The 21,910-nt window shown below is 38.1% G+C and overlaps 1 protein-coding gene across 10 annotated transcripts in view; it reads left to right on the top strand.

Annotated features, from left to right (window-relative positions):
- The window catches only part of CCSER1 (coiled-coil serine rich protein 1), a 735,753-nt gene that overhangs the window by 84,032 nt on the left and 629,811 nt on the right, over positions 1-21,910 (top strand). For 9 of the 10 annotated variants that reach the window (XM_065691921.1, XM_065691927.1, XM_065691953.1 and 6 more), the window contains 3 exons: positions 7,492-7,588; positions 11,720-13,075; positions 15,684-15,871. In XM_065691921.1, coding sequence (XP_065547993.1) covers positions 11,764-13,075; positions 15,684-15,871 — 1,500 coding nt within the window. In that variant the 5' untranslated portion in view covers positions 7,492-7,588; positions 11,720-11,763. Of the gene's footprint in view, positions 1-3,572; positions 3,587-7,491; positions 7,589-11,719; positions 13,076-15,683; positions 15,872-21,910 lie in introns of those variants that run through there. The other variant, XM_065691936.1, reaches the window with a different exon arrangement.

The raw sequence follows: 21,910 nt of genomic DNA, 5'->3' as shown, positions 1-21,910 counted from the left end.
TGGTCAGGCAGGATTTCCCCTTAGTGAAGCCATGCTGGCTGTCACCAACCACCTTTGTCATCAGGATGACTTTAGGACTCTTCCTCATTTGAGCATGGTTTTATCATCAAATTTATGTTTTTCCATCTTTGCCTCTTTTGTTATCCTCCCATTTTAAAAGGATTTTGCATTATTTAACTGCTTTTTCTTCACTGGTCTGTTCTAGACATTTATCTTCCTCTCTAGGTTGAGCGGAGACTTTAATTTCTTCTTTGAGTTTCTGAGCATTTTTGTGTTTTAATAGGCATCTATCTTGTGAGGATGCTGCCTTACAAGTTCTCTGCATTTCTGTGTCTTGAGATAGGTCTCCAAACTGCCCACTTGGAATTGACACAGGAGATTTTTTCTGTTATTGTTTCTCTGTTGCTCTTGGCATCCTTGCTCACCTTTTTCTGTATCTTTTTTTATTTGCTGAACATTTTGATACGTTGGAAATTGTTGGAGGGGAAAATGTGGGTTATATGTTGTAAAGAAAGAGCTATTTTATCTTCCTACCAAACTTTGTAGGCGTGGTAGAGACATCTCTGCTCTCTGTTCTCCCACCCAGGAGGCAGAGTACAAATGAATTGTACCCTGCAAAGAAGGGTTTTTGATTTGACTTCCAGGAATGACTTAAAAAAACTAGCTTTTATAAAATTGCCTTCACAGGTGTCCCTGATCTTTCAGAAACTTAGAATAGTTTTGAAAGTTACATTTGATGATAAAGGGGAGCAAATGATACCAACTTGGACATAATGATGGAGTCTGTTTAAAGGCCATACAAAGCTGTGCAGCTTTTTTAGTTAACAATGTCAAGGTACATGAGGGACATCCAGGAATGTACAGTAAAAGTGGTATCTGCTAAGATTAACTGTCACCTGCTCTGACCAGTTCTGGGGATAATTGTTAGAAACTGTTGAAAATAGTGGTGGAAGGAGGTTCAAGTTAACAGGTAATTGCCTCCGTTGTGAGAGTCAATATGGTAAAGCAGTAAAGGCAGGTGTAAAAGATTATCAATTGAGTATGTCAACTGCAGGAACTGTTTTCACCCATTTTGGGCCTATGTGTACACTTTCTTGTTGCTCAAGAAAGCTGAATGAAACAAGTCTGGTAATTTGTTCATAGCAGCATCGTACAGCTCTCCTTTTCTGGAGACACACTCCCTTAATGCAGTCAGTATTGCTCCTTGCCTGTTGTTATTCCTGAAGGGTTGCTTTTCACCATTCCCTGCTTCCTTCACCTTTTCTTGCTATGGCATGTTTTCTATTAAAGGGGGTACCTGGAAGAAGTATTTGTTTGGGAATCAGTTTTAGTATTTGATTCTTAGGAAATAACATGAGATCTAAGGATCTGAATCCAGAATGTGAAGTTAAAATATCTAGTATCTTAAAATGTTCCTGGTATAAATGCATCATAATTCTCTGATAATGCAGTAATACTTCTCTTCAACCTTCTATCTAGTTGTCTCAAGCTGCTTTTAAAGGACAAAAGTAAATGCCTGACTATGATCCTTGTGTTAAATGAGAGGGATAGGTTCTCATGGGTCACTTGGTCACAGAGCAGATCATTTGCTAAGTAGAGGTAATACAGCTGATGGCTTCAGAGAGCCTTACTCTTCCACCTAACATCTGGATAGTTATTTAGTACTTGGGGTAAATGGAAACTGTGATAAAAGTTCCACGTACAAGTACCACATAAAAAAAAAGAAAAAACAACAAACATCTTTTGCAAACATTTCTGTGTTGGTCTTTGGCTTGAATGTTGACATTAAGGGAATTCTGTGTTATTTTGTACCTACAAGCTGCTGATTTCCATTAGGCGTTTATTTTTCCAAGGACTCCTGTGAACTTCTATGCTTTTTTTTTTTTTTTTTGTCTGGTTAGGCAGTTCTGGGTTTGCAGGCTGGTTTATTCCTAACCTTTCTGTGTTTGCCTTGTGGGCTTCGGCTTCAGTTTTATGCTTAGACCTTCTTAACCTTCAGTTCTCAAATCAAAATGCATGTCTTTACTATGTATGTGTAAACTTCGTGTATGTGTTTCTGGGCATTACTGCTATGGCACTTGATTGTTGTAAAGTGTGCTGTACTTATTGCCACAGAAATATGAGCCACTGTGTTTGAATATTTAACAACTTGCAATCAGAATATGAGTATATGAGCATAAATTCAGTTGTCATGAGTTTTCTTCTCTGTTACTGTTTTTATTAGCAAGATGACATTGCAATGAGTCTGATAAATCTAGAAATAGTTGTATTTTCAATATAGCGAAAGGGGAATTTCCTGAGTCTTTGCTAAGATTCATAGAAGTCTCAAGTAGAATGTGGTAAATACTGTGATTATTTCTAAATGTAGTATGGTTGATTCCTAAAAATGTATTCTTATAAGTGATGTCCAGTAGAGTACATTAACAAAAAAAGAAACTAAAGCAATTTGTTTCTAATTAAAATAATAAAATTACACAATATTGGTGATGGTAATTATGAACGTATTTAACATTCGGCCCCACAAGGCATGCATCTTATGTGCGCTAAAGCCTGCAGGGAACAGGAATCATGTGGTTCTCTTTCATTAGTTTTGTAAGCTGTGAGTACCTTGCATGGCACAGTCAGTCTGAGGATTGGTTCATTTTGCACCACCACACTTGTTTTGGGCCATGAGTTGAGAATTGTTCTCTTCTGTTGTGCTTACAGGAATTTGGAAAAGGGCATTCTTGCTCCTGTTGCTGTTAATGATTATTTTTTCTGTGGTAAAATAGTCAACAGCTGCTACAGTGATGTACTACAATTACCTTATTATTAAAGACCAGTCTGTAAATTAGTCTGCCTAATATTAGGCAGAGCTTCCACAGTTTGTTTTCATGAATACTATTAGCCACACTGATTAATTATATCTTATTTTAAAAATCCTTTCACTGGATCCCATGGAATACTTCTTCATTGCCCCATCCTTTTCATTGTGAGAATGTAAGGTGCACCATTGGTTCCTCTATCTCAGTACTGTTTTCAACAGCAGCTCTAAGCAGACACTTGGGGAGATGTAGGAATGAAGCACACATGTAAGGATCTTCAGAACTGCGTGATTAATTTGTTGGGGTTCTATGTATCTGTGATTTTCATTATAATCCATTAAGAGATTTCATATTTGGTCAGCATAAAAAAAAAAGCAAACAAAATCCTGCTTCCATCCACTTAAACTGGGATCTGTGTACTAGGAGTGATGAGATCGTACATATTCACGTGTTGCTTTTGCAAGGGTTAAAGAATTAGAGATGGGGTGACTGAGGCTTGTAGGGATGAAAGGCCCACATGGTTTAAGTCAGCATGATTCAGTTCAGTGAAGCCCAGTGAATTTACAACAGATGAGGATTTGGTCCATTTTAATGCAGTTAAGGTCACACATTCAGCTGGTGATAGAGTAATAAATGACCTCAGCCGTTGTCACTGTAGTTGCCATATATGCAGCAGAAGCAGGCAGCACTTCAGGCTGAAAAGCAGCCAGGCTGCAAGATATGCAGGAAGCTTTAGCATAAAAACTAAATCGCTGATGACACTGAAGTTGTGATTCTGGAAGGTAAGAGGAATAGGCACAGGAGAGCACAGAACAAAGACTTGCAGGTCTGCTGGGACCATGTAGCACTGAGACAGTTATGAGAGGGTTGCTTGAAGTGAGCAAGAGTTATGCATTTGTAATACATCAAAAGCCAGATTGTAGAAGGAGCACATTAAAGCAGAACTTGAATTCACTGCTGATTGCAGAAACCAACCGGATCATGCTCTAGAGAAGCTTGCGATGTCTTATGGGCCAGCAGAATATTTTAAGGGTTTTTTTTGTTTGGTTTTGTTTGTTTGTTTTTTTATTGTTTTGTGGGGCAGCGGATAGAGATGCTATGAATGCCTGTGGGAGTTGTAGCCAATATTTGTGTTTTGCTTCATGCTACTGACAAATTTTATGCGGTGAACATCATGGGTACAGAGTTAAGGTATGTTATTCCCTGCATTTTCCTCATGAGAATACCAGCTGTTTTGTGCAGTGCTGTTCTGTTCCACTTGAATTCTGAAGGAAACGGCTGGCAAGGAGGCTCTCCCTCTCCTATGGTCCTGGACTGAGGCTGCTGTTCTTCTGCATGAAGGAATAAACAGGATCCTTTATTCTTTCTAGGTTGCTCTTCCTTTTCAGTTAAAATAAAATACAGCTGAAAGTCAAATCGCTGTTTAAATATGAACACATCCCCAGTTACTAAATTAGTAATTACTATTTAGTTACTATTAAAAATTATTACTTAGTGTGAAGTCCAACCATAATTATTTTCCTGAAATCCTTAATTGAATGAGATTTTCTACTGTCTAAGCATTATAAAATGACCACCATGTGTGAGGGTGAGGGGAGAGAAAAATGTGAGGGAAGAAGGATGCCATTTGATCCTTTTGCCTGTTACCTAGTCACCAGGCTGTTATCTCTATCCATCAAAGAGGTCTCAACATCAGTCAGTGTCTTTTCGTTCCGTTATGGTATAATTTCCACATGCACCCAGGTACCTGTGTAAGTCACACTTCTCTTGTTAAAAGTGAATAATTTATTGCTTACATTACCCAGCATTTGGGAAGAGTAATCAGCAGAGTGGATATTGTGACATTTGATGCACAAAGCAAGCATATAGTCTTCGATGCTTCTATTTCCAGGTTATTATTTATGCTTTTAACTGTTTCTAATTAACCTGTAAGTATTGTCTATATCAGATGTTGGAAGAAATGCAGCGTACACTTCTTCAGAATTCAGATAAGTGGTAGAAGTGAAAGAGATGGGTTCTTCTCTGTTAAAAACCCCAACAAAACATGCTAAAACATGAATCACAGAATCCCAAGGGTTGGAAGGGACCTCAAAAGATCATCTAGTCCAACCCCCCTGCAAGAGCAGGGTAACCTACAGTACATCACACAGGAACTTGTCCAGGCGGGCCTTGAATATCTCCAGTGTAGGAGACTCCACACCCCCCTGGGCAACCTGTTCCAGTGCTCTGTCACTCTTACAGTAAAGAAGTTCTTCCTGATGTTAACGTGGAACTTCCTATGCTCCAGTTTACACCCATTGCCCCTTGTCCTATCACTGGATATCACTGAAAAAAGCCTAGCTCCATAATCCTGACACCTACCCTTTACATATTTGTAAACATGAATGTAACTAACTGCTTCATTGTGGTATGGTCCTTGCCCTGTTTCTGACTTTTTTGTGTCTGATGGTTGAATACATGAAAGTTAGTTGTTTATCTTCTTCAGAGTCATCTTTTTGGCAGTAGATGATCCCAGCTCTTACTGAAGAATAATTGCCTGGTGGGTGTATGTAAAGACTACTAGCAAGATTGTTTCACTTCTGTCCTGCTAATCTAGTTTAACCCCCATGCAAGGAGCAGGGACATCTTGAACTAGATCAGGTTACTCAGAACCACATCCAGCCTGACCTTGAATGTTTCCAGGAATGGTGCATCCACCCTCTCTCTGGGCAACCTGTGCCAGCATTTTACCACCCTCACTGTAAAAAATTTCTTTCTCACATCCAGCCTGAATCTCCCTCGTTTACTTTCAAACCATTACCCGTTGTCCTGTTGCAACAGGCCCTGCTGAAGTTTCTCTCATGGGCCCCTTTTAAGAACTGGAAGGCCACAGTAAGGTCTCTCTGGAGTCTTGTCTTCTCCAGGCTGGACAACCCCAACTATCTCAGCCTTTTCTCACAGGAGAGGTGCTGTCTTTGGCTGGTACTAGACCAGTCAAAATGAGAGATAGGGTTTGAGGTGTGTGTGGTATCAAATTTCTTTATTTCAAGTTTGTCTGCCTGCTTCCTCTCTTGTTTCCTGAAAGCATGGGAGCATTTGTAAATAAAGGTAGGCCAGGGCTGCAGGATGCAGGGAACTGAATTCATGTCTTGCCTTCAGATACTTCAGTGCTTGGATTGTGTTCTTTTTTTCCAGATATAGAAAAGCTATTTCCAGATATGTAAAAGCTGCTTTGCCCAATCAGTTTTCAGTATAGAGAGAAAAAGTCTGCAGAGTTATACTTGCATTCGTGTGTAGACACACGTAGTTTTTTAAAGGCCTAACTCTTGGGCAGTCTTCTTTTGTTTCTAAAAGCTATAGAGAAAAAAATAAACTCCAAGTAAGTGCAGACATGGTAGTAGCTTATGAGATTTTGCACTGAGAAGACAGTTATGGCTGCTGTTCCACGAAATACATTCTTGAGCTGTGTACCATGCTGTGAGGGTTACATACAGAAGGAAAGAAAAAAGAAAAGTGTTACTCACAAAAGCAAATGGGGCTGTTATGTATTTCACTCATTTCATTTGCAAAACAAAATTGCTTCAGTGTCAGTAATCCCACCTTTTTTAGCTTCTGCCTTCTACTGTACAGGCATTTGGCTTAGCTTGTATTTTCAGTAAAGGCCTATTAATCCAATCACATTATCAATGGTAACATTTAAAGCCCTAAGAACTTATATGCAGCTGTTTCTTTGCTTTTGGTTTAGATGTAAAACAGTATTTTAATGGCTTTTTTAGGCTTGTGTTCTTCTTGTGTATAGGATTGCTCATAAAACCAAGTCACAAATGTCCTAGAGAGACAAATAATATTGGAATAGAAACAGTATTGAAGCAAGTAATGCTTAGATGCTGAAGACAATATAGTGCTGGAATCTAACTGATGGAAGTTCTATGATCTGTGTGGGAGTCACGGGCTATGATGTTGGGCTAAAGGACCATGCCTTACAAGTGCATCAGCTGCATTAGGACTTCTGTCGACTCACCAAAAATTAAAAATATTTATTGTCACCTGTTTTTGTGGTGGTTGCATCATGGGGTAAATTTCACTTGTAAGTCTGGAGCCAGCTCGCCTGTAAAGACTGCTTCTCTCACATGGTCCTTGCTGCCTCTCATGTGCTCACCTGAGGGATGGAGTATGTTTGCAGTTGAAGAATCACATGTTAATTCTGTGTGTTTTGCTTTGTTATATGGCTCTTGATTCAAATCATTAGAGAAAATGTATCATCTTCTTTAAACTATGAGTGCAGCCTAAAAATCATACAGCTGTGAAGGAGAGATGTAAGGAGCAGGTGGGTATTGATGTTTTGCTCTGATTTAAGGCTGGGGCCTTTCATCTCTCAGTTTAAACATAGATAGCTAATGCAGTTTTATTCTTTGTGTGGAAGATATTGTTTGATGTTTCTAGGAGGTGCAACTTTAAGGAGAGCATCATCAGGAAAGCTTTGTTCAGAAAGTGTTGAGATAGTGAGTGGCAGGCTGGTTATTTATAAAAGGAGTGTTTGTGCTGGCCTATGCATTGCAGTTCTCTGTTAAATGAATATATATTAGCTTTGGGTATGTACTCGTAATTATGATAATGGAAAAAGTCACAAATAATTTGGAGTCCTAAATTTTGCCTGAAAGGCAGTGAGAAATTTAACAGGCACTGACTTGCTTTTTCACCCTTGCAGTCAATGAAAGCGGAGATCCACGGCTCCATCTGCTGGCTTTCACACCCACCAGCAAGAGCTGCTCTTCACTGAATGCACTGCACTCCGGCACACTTGAGTGAGTAACTGCTTGGCAGAAACTGAAATAAGAAATGCTGGGTTGTTTTTTTTTTTTTTAGCTGGTGAAGTAGATTTTGGAGGCACTGGTGTAATGTTTTGACAATTTTAGCTGTTTTAATATTTGTGGTTTGTTGTCTGCTGTTGCATTCACTGAAAGTTGAGTAGTTTCTTTGACAAGTGACAGTAATATATAAAATACGGAGCTGCTTGTATAATTCTTGCCCTGTAAATTTATGTTTTTTATGCTCATACAACTGCTGTAGGCAAGATAAAGCCTAATATTGTGCAGTTGTATGGTTCTTCCAAAGATGATCGCTATAAGGAAAAAATAAGCTCCAAGAATAAAAAACTTGGCCTTTTTGTTTTCTCTAGAGATTAAGTAAATGACTTTAAGTTATTTTTGAGATTAATTTGCATTTTTCAATATCTTGGTGCGGGCCAATGTGAAAGGAAACTGTTGTTACTTGATTAATTTTTAAAATTGCTTATAAGAGGAAAAATATCTTGTTTACATTTTGCCTGTTTCTCATTTGCACTGGTTTCAGCACAGGAGCTCAGGAAACTGTCTGAAGTAGGGAAGATGCTGAAATAGTCCACCATTACTTTGGCTGCAATTAAATGTTTTCAAAAGAGTTTACTTATTTTCCTTTAATATATCAAACTTTGTCTTGTTGTGCATCAAAAATCCATTCCAATAAAAGCAAAATTGGAATGTCTGTCTGTTGCAGCATGGAGTAAACCCTTCGGTTTCAGCAGTAACTGGATTTTAGAATTAAAAAATATTGCAAAGTAATGGTTTGTGTACTTGATCAAGAATCAGACCTCTCTACAGCATACGGTGTAGGCTGTTTTTTGGCTTATGTGATAATGATGTAAAGTACATTTTGTCCTAAACAAGGGGCCTGATCTAACTGAAACTTTCATAGACTGCCACTTTTCCTTCATCCTTCTTTTTTATTTGACTGCTTGTTACTATTCTAAAAACCCCAATAATTTAAGACACACGGAACTTTGTATTAGGTCCTAGACTTATTGTGTATAATTAGAATTGTTGTCCAGTTTAAGTGTGAAAGAATTGTCTGGAATGGCATAATAGCATTGCAAAGGTGTCTTTCTCTGCTGTTTTCTTTTTCCTCTGTTGCCGCTTTTGAGAAGGATGCCAGCAGGGGTGAGGATGTTAGATAGCAGAAAATTAGTGGGTTTGTAAAGCATATGCAGCTGGAGTGAATTTCGCTTTGTAAGGGTTACTTCTATTAAGTGAGAAGCACAACTAATTACATTACATGTGGATGCTGAAAGGAAACACCTCCTATTTTGCCCATTATAGTGTATATATATGGCAGTTTATAACACCTCTGCAATAAGCAAAACATCAATGAAAGATTTTACTTCTTTAATATCTGAGGGTATTAAGTGATATTAATAATGTTAAAATAGTTTGAAATACATACAATTTTTTTCCTGTGTTGCAGGTAGAATTGTTATTTCAACTCAGTAATAAGCACTGGCAGTTACACACTTCAAAATGTATATGCTTATGTGTATATGTAAAATAATATGTACAAATAATCAAAATATTAATACAGCATTCGAAGTATTAGAACTGTATATGCACATAAGCGTTCATATATGCATTTATGCATATGTGTGTACATGTATGTGTAGATTTTAAGAAATGTCCTCTTGATAGTTATTGCAGACCTAGAATGAAAAGTATATTATAATTACTTCATATTTTATAGGTGAGGATTTCTGCTGCTTAGTCAGCAAGAGAAATGTTGATAGTTTGTGCCCTTCCTTCAAGATGCAAGGGAAGAATGAATAAAAAACATTTTGTTATCTGCAATTAGAGATAATTTATTAAAAATTATGACCACCTGGGAAGCTAAGGCCATGTATATTCTTAGAAATATTGTTAGGAATAATCTCTATTATTCTTTAGACACAGCCTTGTATTTCCAGCAAAAGTTTAATGTGTGATTTTCGCCCAGTTTTCTGCTTCCTTCTGCTCTCAACTCGGCGAATTTCATGATTATGAGCCAGGATGGTTTGTGCTCTCCAGTGAACTGACAAAGTGTGGGCAGGAGAGTGAATGATGGGAGCAAATGCTTTGCCTGAGCATAAGGTGGCTATAGTGATTTGATTTATTTAAAAAATATTTTGCTTATCTGCTACAGTTGTAAAACTGCATTTGAAAGGCTTTTTTCAGCAGTTATGATGTCTAAAATACAAAGAAGAGCCCCCAGAATCTCTAGGCTTGTTGTGTGTATATATACATCAGTAGGCCTACAAGTAGACATTCACAACAGCAAAAAAACCGACAACACAATAGGTCTGGAGGTGGTTAAAGAACTGAGAGGTTTGTACAGGGACGGTGGAGAGGATTGGATGCATCTTTCTGAAGTCCATTCTGTAGACAGATGAACAAGCTGGTGTAACATAAGCCCCTGTCTGAGTTCACAGGGTCTCAGTTTCCCTGTGCTTTTGCCTGTACTTTTGCTCTTAAGAGTGGTGTTAAATGCAAACTACCTTATGTGTCAGTGAAATGGAACGACTGGTTGTGCATCACTTTGGTGGATATAAAATTATTCTGATAACCTGTGTGTGTCTATACCATCAGTTTGGTCCCAATCATACTGAATTCAAATCTGGGTTTCTGTTGCAGAACCTGGGCATTGTCTAGGTTGGGGTTTAGCATGTCACCAGAGATCGCCAATGACTTACATTAGTGACTGTTCCCAAACTATTTCTCTCATCTTAAACTACGGAATTGCTTATTGATCCCTAGTGCTTGTGAATATTGTGGCTGTTTGGCAGTGCATGTTCAGGCTGGAGCTGTACTAGCTTTTTTAAAAAACAGCATGTTTACAACGCAGAAAGTACAGTCCAATGTTTAGTCAGAAACAGTTTCTGAACTTACGTGTTACCATTTCGTTCACAGTAATGTAACATACGTACTTTTATTAATCCTTAAATATTCTTTTCCCTGTTTTATTATATGTGTGTATATATACACTGCATAAGTACGTATATTGTTCGTAGATATTTGTTGTAGTGATCATTAGATGAATGAATTTGTTTTTGAACTTGACATACAAACATTGTTTAGAGAAATGACCTGATTTTTATTCCTACGTGCTGGACACCTGCAGCTCACGAAGTTGCATTTGGGCATTATACCTACAGCCTTTCTCATTTGTGTGACTATATATCATGTGTTTTTATTGCTCCCTCTGTGGTCCTGTCTCTTACAGGGATGGTTCAGATAATGAGAGGAAAAAGGAGATAGAACCGATATATTTGCTGTGCTGATAAAAATAAGTCTTTGTTGCTTAAATATTTATTAATAAAAATCTAAGGGTGTATGAAACACTTTTCACTGATTTCAAACCAACTGCAAAAATAGTTAATTGTGAGCAAGCATGTTACAAGAGGATTTCAGAAGAGTGTTCAAGTGAAACATTCAAGTTCATATCTGAAACATGTCACCATATTTTGACAGTAAACTCCTAGCACTTATAGTTCCTTAGGAAGAATTTTTCGTGATGCATATTTTAGCTTGATTGCATTGCCAGCACTTTTTTTTTTTTGCTGTAAGGTGATACATGTAGCCTTTAGCAGGAGCACGTAAAGGAATTAAAAATTCAACTGAAAGTTCATTGAAGAATATTTCAATCCTTTCTTGCAAACATCTGACTATTCAGGAACACAAAATAATGTGGTGTTGTACTCAGATCATGAAAAATCAAGTTTCTTAATAGAGCTTACAGTTTATAAGATGACTTGTCCTAAGAACTTGCATAAAAGGACATTTGGATGTATTTTAGCGTGTAGATTTTATACTTTTAACCATGGTGATCTGCATTCTATAATATATGTATAATATATGGTATTATATTATTTTTTATATATATATATGTAATATAGAACATTTTCATCCACATCTTTGCTCAGCTGCTGGGTTTTCAGTGCTGTCTACTGAATATCACTTTCAAACTCTAGAAGTCTTCATTAACTCATATGCAACAATTTGCCACTGTACATAAAATTGATGTTGCATTTAGGCTGACGTAAAGCCTGTTCAAGTGGACTTTGAGTCTGAATAACTTTTTTTCCCTTTTTACCCCAGATTAATTTATTGGCTGTGAAGAGCCACGGACGCTTTGTGCCCTGATGGGGGACTCAGGATCCAGACGATCGACTCTAGTATCTCGGTTGCCAATATTCAGGAGAAGTGTTAACCGGAGACACGACTCTCTTCCCTCCTCACCTTCTTCTGCTAATGCCATTGGTGCCCACACATCCTCCCCATCCAGCACTAACTCCAGCTCAGGGAGCACAGGCAAGCGCCGGAGTATCTTCCGCACTCCTTCCATTAGTTTCCATAACAAGAAAGGGAGTGAGCAGAAGCCTGACTCTGCTAGTCAAAATGTTAATGTCACAAATGGTGCCCAGTCTTCTCTCAGCACTTTTCAAAAACTGAGCTTAGAGGAACACATTAAAAGCAGAGGAAGGCATTCAGTTGGCTTTGGTAGCTCACGTAGCAAGAAGATAACAAGGTCTTTGACAGACGATTTTGAAAAGGGAAAGGAGCCTTCAGCTAATAAGAATGTCTTTATAAATTGCATAAGCTCTGGGAAGAATGAGGGTGATGATTCAGGCTTTGCAGAGGAGCAGAGCCGATACTCTGTCAAACATTCCACACGGAAACTTCTCCCTAAATCTTTTTCATCGCACTACAAATTTTCTAAACCAGTACCAGAGAGTCAGTCAGTTTCCTCTGTGCAGCAGTCCAGGTGTTTGCTAGAGATTAAACCGTATGTGGAAAGTGAACCTGTGATGAACAAGTCCTCTCCTCCATGTTCAGCTGAGACGACAGAGTGCATGGGAAGCTCCTTACAGTCCCCACTGCTCTCAGCTGACCTTACAGCTGCCCAGACGCCCTCTGACTTTGTTGCCCTGACAGAGGATTCTGTTTCGGAGGCTGATGCTCTGACCAGCAACGGGACTGGGGTGCAGCTTACAGAAGATTTTGGCCACCATGTCTCTACCTCTCAGATCCTTAATCCTGTTGCTGCTCCTGCAGGGGAAATGGATTTTGTGGAAAGTACTGGCCATTCTACTGGCGTATCTCATGTGAATCATGCTAGCTTGTGTAGTGTTGACTCTAGTACCTTGTTGAAAGCCTCAGCTGGTAGTCAAACAAAAGTATCATTGCAAGCCAATGAGCTACATATCAATGATGCCAGGCACATAGGTGAAATTAACTCTGCAAATGCACATTTAGAAAACTTGGAGTTACAGCATAGAGAAGAACCAGTGATACCCTCTTCAAAGGCACAGGGATTGAGTGGGGACAGAGATAAAAGCATGCCGTCCAAGCACACAGAAGAGACAATTCCTGTAGTGGAGTCTCAGATTGTTCTATGTTCTGAACCTCAGTCCTTTAAACCACAACAGGATTATGAAACAAACTGTTCTAAAGGTATGTTGTGGTCTTTTTGTTATTGGGTTTGGGGGGTGTGTGTGTGTTTTTTGTTCTCAATTCTTCTGTAAATATTGTTTGGTCATAAAAGTGTTTTTATGCTAGTTAGAAAGTGCTAGTTAGAAAGTTCAAAAGTTATGAATTGTGTCCTCCTCCTGAAATTGTAGGAATTAAAGTCTATGATTTTTGAGTTCACATTTTACAGTTTGCAAACGCCTGTCAGTGCTGTTTGTAGCTATTTGTTCCAGTGGTAGCAAATTAATTGAGGAAGAATATTGATCCTTGCCTCTTGATGAAGGCTGAAGATGGGGTATTTTTGAGGTATGCCTGTTTTGAACTTGAGCCAAAGGGTTGCATTGTTTGAGATGAAACATCGTCAGAGAATAACCTTCTTTTAGTCCAGTTATGAAAAATAATACAGTTTATCTTGTGTTGATCTGGGTTTTAAAATTTCCCAATTCTTGCTTGCCCTATTCAGCTAATGATACAGAGTGGCCTGGACTGGATGTTTCTGTGGCAGACTATGAAAGATCCTATTTCTGCTTCCATCTGAAATTACATTGTGCAAGTTCTCATTATGAAATCAATGAAACAGAGAGTTAATTACCAGCTAAATTTCACACTGGATCTTTAGTTTATGAAAAAGCATTTGGAAATATTAACAAGATTAAGTGTAAAGGCTGTGCCTGGAAATCCCATTCTAGCTAGATGCAGATGAATAAAGGCACCAGGCCCTTGAGTGAAGGACACCTGTCAGAAGACATTTATCTCTGACAGTTTATTTTCTCAAACTAGACTAAAGACTGGTGCTTTCTTGCATAACCCTGAGGTTGTATCTGGCAGGCCAAAATTTGTGAAACTTAACACGTCCGCATTTATAGTGTTTGTGTTAGAAGATGATTGAGTGTAAACTTATATGAATTCATACCCATCTTTTTGCTTGGACATTTCTGTAGGCATGTAGATTATAAGCAATCAAAAAGCAATCTTGCTTTTTGAATCATTTGTCACTGCAAGGCTTGCTTGGATATCTTGTATGTAAATAGCAATATAATGTAAAATTAATCCACTAAATTAGCTTTCACTAGAAAGGACCTCTCTCCCTCAGACCTTAGTCAATTGGGAGAAAAAACATTTCCATTTATGTATGTTACTGGTCCTGAGCACTCGGTCTTTCTTGCAACATTGGCTCATCTGTACATGAGCTCATCCTTTTGCATCTGTTATTAGAGAGTACTGCAGAACAGCAAGTGAGCAGCTCAGAGTGATGTTTAGAAATACACAGTGTATTTGAAACTCATGCATCAGCAGTTGTATATTTAATCTGCATTTCTGAAAAGCAGCTAACTGGAGTTGAAACTGTGACAGCAGGATTTTTGTAAATGGGATTAATGTTCGCAGAAACACTAGAGCCAACACTGCACTGTATAAAAATCATGATTAATTGTTAGGGTTCTATAGTGCTGTTCAAAATGTAATTGGCTTTTTTACTTGTGTGGTGAAGAATATATTTCAAATTAGAAATTGGCCAAGCAAAGGAACCATTGGAAAAAGATACACAATCCTGCCATGTGAAATGATATAAATATAGTAAAAACTTATATGGCGTTCAGGAAGATATGGTTATAAATAGCTATATCCGTATATCTGTTACAAAGAAACTGGTTTGAACATTCAGTCTTGCTAAAACAGTGTTTAAACCAGACGTGAATGAAAAATATTTCCGTGCGTTTTCTTTGGTAATAGATATTTTCTCTTCCATAGCTGGTCTCACAGCTGATATCATTATAGATAGCATCGTGAGCATGACATTAATGTATAAGTAGGTTTGATGTATTTCTTACTATAGAAATAATTTATGTAATACTTTCTTGTATTTTTGTGACACAGATTTTTTTGGAAAGCCTTACAGAAAATATCATTTCTCTTGCAAAAGACAAAAGAGGATAAGATATTCTGTGTTGTGTTTATTATGTTATTAGGCTTTTCTCTTTCCCCATCTCTAAATTTGCCCTAACACCTCAAAATGTAGTTTTTCTCCTCTTTTCTAATGTGTTTAACTGGAGTTGGGGACTGGGATTCAGCCTGCGCCTGCAGACTGCATTTGGAGGATGAGGATGGAGAGCTGAGCTAGGAAATCCAAACAGAACCTGAAACCAGGGTGTGTCCTTGTTCTTTGCAGTGATAACTAAGCTGTGGCTTGGCCCTACAAAACCTGAACTTGCCTTGGGACTCAGGGTAAGGCAGGTTGGGTTTTGGCACAAATGGGCCGGTGATAGTTTCTCTGGTGGATTTTACTGGATGGTGGTTTGGAAGTGTCCTAGAACAAGGGGAGAAAGGAAAGGATGGAGCAAAGGTTCTTTTGGATTCTGTGAGGAGTCATGGACTGGGCAGCAGTGCGCTGAGTGTGCTAGTCACTGGAGGCTCAACAGCAAACTGGTGACCCAGGTGACACCCTTATCTAGACGAGCAGAGCCTGATTTCTATAGAACATTTCTTACGAGACTGCCTTTCAATGTAAACATTTCAAGAAAAGCAGCGTTCTTATTAAGAAAATAGCTGTAGAGAGTAGCTCTCTAATGATTGCTGGTTGCTTTTCTGTTTGTAGTTGATCTTGCCAATAGCTTCAGCCCATACAGAGAAGGCAGATTTGTTGAGAAGCGACTGAGATCCTCTTCAGAAGGTACTGCTGGAGGCAGCCGGCTGATCATAAAACCGAAGGCTGGAAATACAGAAGAGCTTAACAGCCTACGGAAGCAGAGAGCAAGCTCATCCTCTTCAAAAATGAACAGCATGGTGAGTTTTATTCTCATATTCTCTCAAAAATGAACGGCATGGTGATTTGTCTTTTCTATGGTTGGAGAAACTTTGATGAGAAGCAGCAACTTCACAAACAATGGATGCTAGTAAAGGTGTGTGTGCGGGGACACAACACACACTGTCTCAGGCTTCCAAAATGTGATCTGGGCTCAGATATTGAAAGTTTTTTGTTTGTTTTTTTTTTTTAGGGTGTGACATTGTGAAAAGGTTTTAATGCTTTGTGAAGAGATTCTTGTCATGCTTTGCTGATTTGCCTGAGGGAAAAGTAGTGGAAGAGGGAACTGCAGCAAAATTCAGTATGACTATTTCTGAGGTGAAATACAGTGGACTACTTTGTGGCAACATTATTTTACCATGTTAGTTATTTCATGGACTCTGGTCTGGTATGAGCGAGATGAGAAGCTGGATAGAAAGGAAGTTGTCTGTAAAGAGGCTCACTTGAAAGGTCAGAGTGCTCCCTTTTGACTCTGGTGACAAGTTTGAATACTTTAACCCTGGACAGAAAGTAAGGAGGAGAGGAAAGGTTCTTTGCTGAGAAGCCTTGAGAGTCCCAAGGACTGGAAAAGTAAGAGAAGTTAGGTAACTGCAGAAATTACTTTTGAGTAACTTCACTCTTGTAGTGAAACACTAACAGGAGGAACTGACTGATTAACAAGTTCGTGCTTTCCTATAGCCAGTGAGAATAAACATTTTAAGATCAATGTAATTTATACTTATGCATGTGCTCTCTAATGAGAGAGATAAATACAGTCTAAGACTGAACATCTACAGCAATGGCATCCATTCCTTAGCTTATGGGAATCACTAAACCAAGTTTTATGGCCAGTATTAGTTTGAAATATTGTATTCAATGTGCTAGCTGAAAAAGACGATTAATTTTGTATTCTTAATCTGAAAGTTTTCCACAGCAAGCAAAAAGCTCTAAGCTCTTACCCTTGCCTAGAGTTTCTAAACAGATGTATAAATAAAGGGGCTTTTTCTTTTCGGGTGTACTTAATAGCCATTGTTGCAATGATGCGTGACCAAACACATCCCTGAGAAAATCTGCTGTGAACACAAATGCCATTTCTAGGAGAGAATTTTTGCAGTTTTTCAAAGACGTGACACTGATTGGGACAAACTGATGTTAGATTTCCAGTTATGTGCTCTTTTAGTGTAGTTTTACAAGCTAATTCTAAAACTCAACAACTCATACCATAACTTAGACAACTTTTATGACTGCATGTTGTTTTGTCTGTCACTAAATGGAATCTCTCTTACCCAAGAAGCTAAGGAAGGCTAAATTGTCTTCCTTTGTGAGGTTTGTCCATACTAGTTTCTGGTTGGTCATTTAAAAATTATTCTTCAGAGAAAGATGCAATTCAGTCTGAAATCCCCTTACAGAAACTGTGGCAGGAAATTGGAGTTTAAGGGTTTCTCAAGAGGATGTGAAATTTATCTTTGATCTGGGCAGATCTTGCCCCTGTATCTGAATGTATTACCTTTTGGCTGGGCTCACAATTGCTGCTGTGGATGGCAGAAGAAAACTACATTAGTACCAAGCAAAATCTTACTATGTATGGCCAATGCACAGCAGATATTCCAATGTAACAGTGTCCTGCAGCAGTTTTTAGTACACTCAATAGAAATGGAGTTATTTGATGGCTTTTACAGAAACACTTGCCTGTACACTCATTTTGTGTAACCTGTGCAGATTGGATTACCTACAGTTCAGTAACAGGAGTATTATCTTCTTAGCAGTATCAGGTTGTGCAGATTTATCAGTATTTACTGATTACTGTTATACTACCTGAAAGGGCAGGAGGCAAATTAATTTTAGGAAGGATAAGGTTTTTCACATCCACTTTTCTGGTTTCTAGAGTGTGACAATTTCTCAGATGAAGTAGTACAGTACTTAAAATTTATACGTTAAAATTTTTTTAAGGAACCCCTTGATTTTTGAAAAAACTTTTCTTTTTATACACTGGATTATTATACCCAGGGATACAGCATAGAAATCAAGGGGCAGAATTCTTCTAAATAGTAGAAAAAACCCTTTGTTCTATAAAGGTATATATTTATAGCATATTTCTCTGTTTTTTTAGGGAAGCTCACATCCAAATATGAATGAATGGCATCTTATATTTCAAGGCCAGAAAGAATATGATGACATTTAAAGATGCTGTTTCATGTAGGCATACGGACCATTATGCAGATGTAGTTCCTGTCCTAAAAAGCTGGTTTACCCTGGCTCAAGCCTATAAAACTTATTTGGGTTGTTAGGCCCAAGCTATTATGCAGATCTCTGCATTCATTTAAATACTAGGCTAGACTGATGGCATAGCACTTCATTCCATTTAGCCCTGTATTAATGATGGGACTATGAAGGTGACAACACAGTAACAACAGGAAGTAAGGAAAATGTGCATGGGGGGTACGTGGTATTTGAGTATCTGATTCTCCATGTTTTGTGTATGAAATCCATGTGGTTTTTTTTCTTTTTTATTCCCCCCACCCCTTCCATTAGCAAGCTTATTAACAAATTGACAAGTTTCGGTTGCAAAATGTTTGTACTGTTTGTTTTTGTAAGAAAATGCTACATTAAAGTGCTTGTTTCTTTAGTAGGAAGTGAGATATAAGAAGTAATAAACAAAACAAACCCCACACTATCCACCTTCCAACAACCAAAAAGTAAAAGAATAAGCTGAGTTCCCTGGAAGGAAAAGGAATTATAATTGAAGAATTGGAATGTTTTTAACAATACATATCTGAACAGGAAAAAGTCCCTTTCAAAATACTTGACACAATCAATTAATCTTTAACGCTACAGTAGCAGATTATTGCAAGTGAATGATCCTAATGAAGAATAAATACTAGATTAAGAACTGGAGTTACAAAACCCCCTATGATTAAAAATTCTAACCTAACTTTATTGCATGTCTAGAAAAGCATTAGCCACTCTGTGGCTATCTGTATTAATTTTCTTCAATTTTGGAAGAAAATGAGCCAAAGGCATTTAAGGGATGGTAGGTTCACAAGGGATTGCTGAGGTCTCCCTGCCAAGGGACAGCATTGCTGTTTAGTTCTGCTCTGCAGCATTGAGTGAGTGGCAGCAGCTGTGGATGCTGTTTTTCTGGCATCATCCAGATGTCGTGTTAAGCTGAAGAAGCTTTGTAACATGGAAACTTTCCTTGCAAACTGAAGTCCTCCAAGACCCTTTTTGCTTGCTTTCTTTTGCTGTCTGGCCGTGTGGGTTCTTTTTTCTGAGGGGTTAGTGGGTGTGGGGAGCCAGAAGAATTGAGGGGGTGATAGATTTTCACAGGAGATGAGGAGCAGGAAAGGAGAACTGAGAAACTTCCTTCTAAACAACTTGCCCATCAGAATATTCTTGGCATGACTGGCAGTGCTTTTTTTGAAGGTGATAGGTAAAAGCTTAGATAAATGAATCTTCTTAACACTGAGAGTATGTATCAAACCTACAAAGTCACCATCTCCTGCAAGAGTGGTATTAACTCACTTGCAAGAAGCTGAAAGTAATTTATAATCTGGACAAAAGCAGTGGTACTTGTAAATGAGATTTAAGGAAAGAAAAAAGTCTTACAAAATAACTGAAATGGTGCCAATTTTGTAGTTAAGTAAATACTGAACTGAAAGAGATGGTCGAGATTAACCGTTTTTCCTTAGAACAGTTTCAAATCCATCGTTCTTGCAGTGACTCATTTTTGCCACAAGATGACACCATTTCACTAAAAATGGTTTTAGACTTTAGTTTTGCAATTAGACAAAAGGTGAAAACTGCAATTCAGGACACGTTTCTGGAACAGTTTAATGTTGATTAGCCTGTGCAGTGTAATAGACCCTTTTCAAATGAACATGGTTGAAACTGCTGCAATTTATAGAGGTTCATAGAACATATATATTCTGTATACATAGAAACTCTGGTCATTCAAATGTTCCAACTATGAAATCTTCAGTTACAACTTCAAAAATTTAGACATAATATATGGACTAGTTATCTAGCCTCATAAGATTGATAGAGGCTGTGATCTCGAAACCTGTTCTCCATCTAGGTGGTGGTTCTTTTCCAAGATGTAAGAAAAGCAAAAAGGAAGAAATTAAAAATGTAAAGCAGCATGGTAAAAGACCTGAATGGCCAGAAATATGCAGCCCTGCAAGACCAATGGAAAAAAATACAGATCTGGGAAGTTGAAATGCAGAAAAGAATTATAATAACTGTATAGAAAAAAAAGAAAAGGATCAGACCCCTAAATCACTGTAAGTAATTTCTTTAAAGGATTAGGAGACAGGACAGTAGGGAAAAAGAGTTAATGTCCTACAGTGCTTAGAATAGCAGAAACTGAAGTGAGAGCAACAAAATTATCCCTCACTTCTCACAGCAGAGGCTAATATGGAAAGATGACAATCCTAAATATGACCTTTACCAGCACTAAAGAGGAAATATAAAAGAAACTATAATAATTGCCTTTTATTTTTTTCTTAAATTGCGGCTAGAAATTTTGAAATGCTAGCAAATTAGCATTAAAACCAGACAGTCATGAAGGATGATATGAGTGAAAGTAGCTGTACGTTACTACAAGTTTAAAAAACGGCTTCAGAGGATTGTTGGAGCTCCTAGACCACACTGCCCAGTTTCATGATATGAGCTGCGCTGTGCTGTGGAGAAATATGATGGCGTATATACAGTAGAATGAGACTGCCCGCTTACATTTGGCTTTCAAAGACCTGCCTTTCTGCCTCTAATTATTTGCAAAAACAACCAAACCCCAAAACTGTCTGACTTTTTGACAGCTCCCTTACCCACATCTGGCTATCAGCAAATGTGCTACATTACTAAAAGAAACCAAATTTTTCAGCTTTTTCCTGTCTCAGTGGGTGAACTGTCACTGTCCTTTCTGTTCTGCAGGAACTGTATTTCCCTGGGTACTCTCTCAAGCACAGGTTTTTCTTCAGTTTCTCATACTTGAATCTTTTCTACATGTTGCTTGTTTCTCAGCTTTTATATTCAGCTGGAAGTTTTCATCCTTCCTGGTAAAAATTTTTATGCTTGCCCTCAATGCTGCATCGTCTTCTCTTTTTGCCTAGAGCAGGGCAGCCTTGCCTACTTGTGTCAGTCCAATTAGAGCTGCACAACTGATTTTTCCAGATTGTTGCTCTGTGGCTGTGTCATTTCTTTCTTTGTATATTTCCCGTGGTTCCAATATATTAGATAAAACTACTTGTTGCCAGTTAAAGGACTTTCATGGCCTAAGGTCATCTCAGCTTTTTTCTTTCAGCTTTAGCAGTGATACAAGTCTCCATTGTCCACTTGTCAAAATGTCAAATAGTTGCATTCATATTTTCTCCCACGCTGCCTATCATGCACTAGTGCTAACTGCACTTACTCAAAACTTCATTTCCTTTCTCAATTTTCTTCTTTTTGCCTTCACTACAAGTAACAATGCAATACTAAACAAGATAATTTTTCAAGATGTGTGCCAGTACTGTATGACTGAGGATTTTTTGCTTATCCCTCCAATGCTGACACTTTAGCAAAATCCCCTTTTCCTCAAGCTTGTACTGTGCTGATTATGTGGGGGTGCTCTGAGTACCTAACATCTCAGTAAGAATATTTACAATATAAATTATGAAAAGAATAAGCAAATCCCAGTGTTGGAATACAGGGTAGTATTTTATGGGCTATTTGCAAGGTTCAATGTGATAATGGGAGGGGTTGAATGTCAGTAAAACACTAAATTTGCAAAATCAATAATTGACTAATTTAGTGTAGAAAGGGACATCTGAAACTTTGGGAAGACATAATGAAGGTAAATAACTGACACAAAGAGTTAGATGCTAGCAGAAGAGATACTAACTACAAGTATTTGAGATTCCTAGTGTATCTCTGGCGGGAGCAGAAAGACAAAACGCAAGTCACTTCAATGAAAATGTGTTATTGCCCCTGCCTGGAATGCGTGTGGTAATTATCTAATTAGCAATTGGTGTCTCAATTTTAGTTTGTGTCCTGGATATTCTATG

This window comes from Lathamus discolor, chromosome 1, assembly GCF_037157495.1.
Source record: "Lathamus discolor isolate bLatDis1 chromosome 1, bLatDis1.hap1, whole genome shotgun sequence".
Lineage (NCBI taxonomy): Eukaryota > Metazoa > Chordata > Aves > Psittaciformes > Psittacidae > Lathamus > Lathamus discolor.
This window is presented reverse-complemented; position numbering and strand designations above follow the sequence as displayed.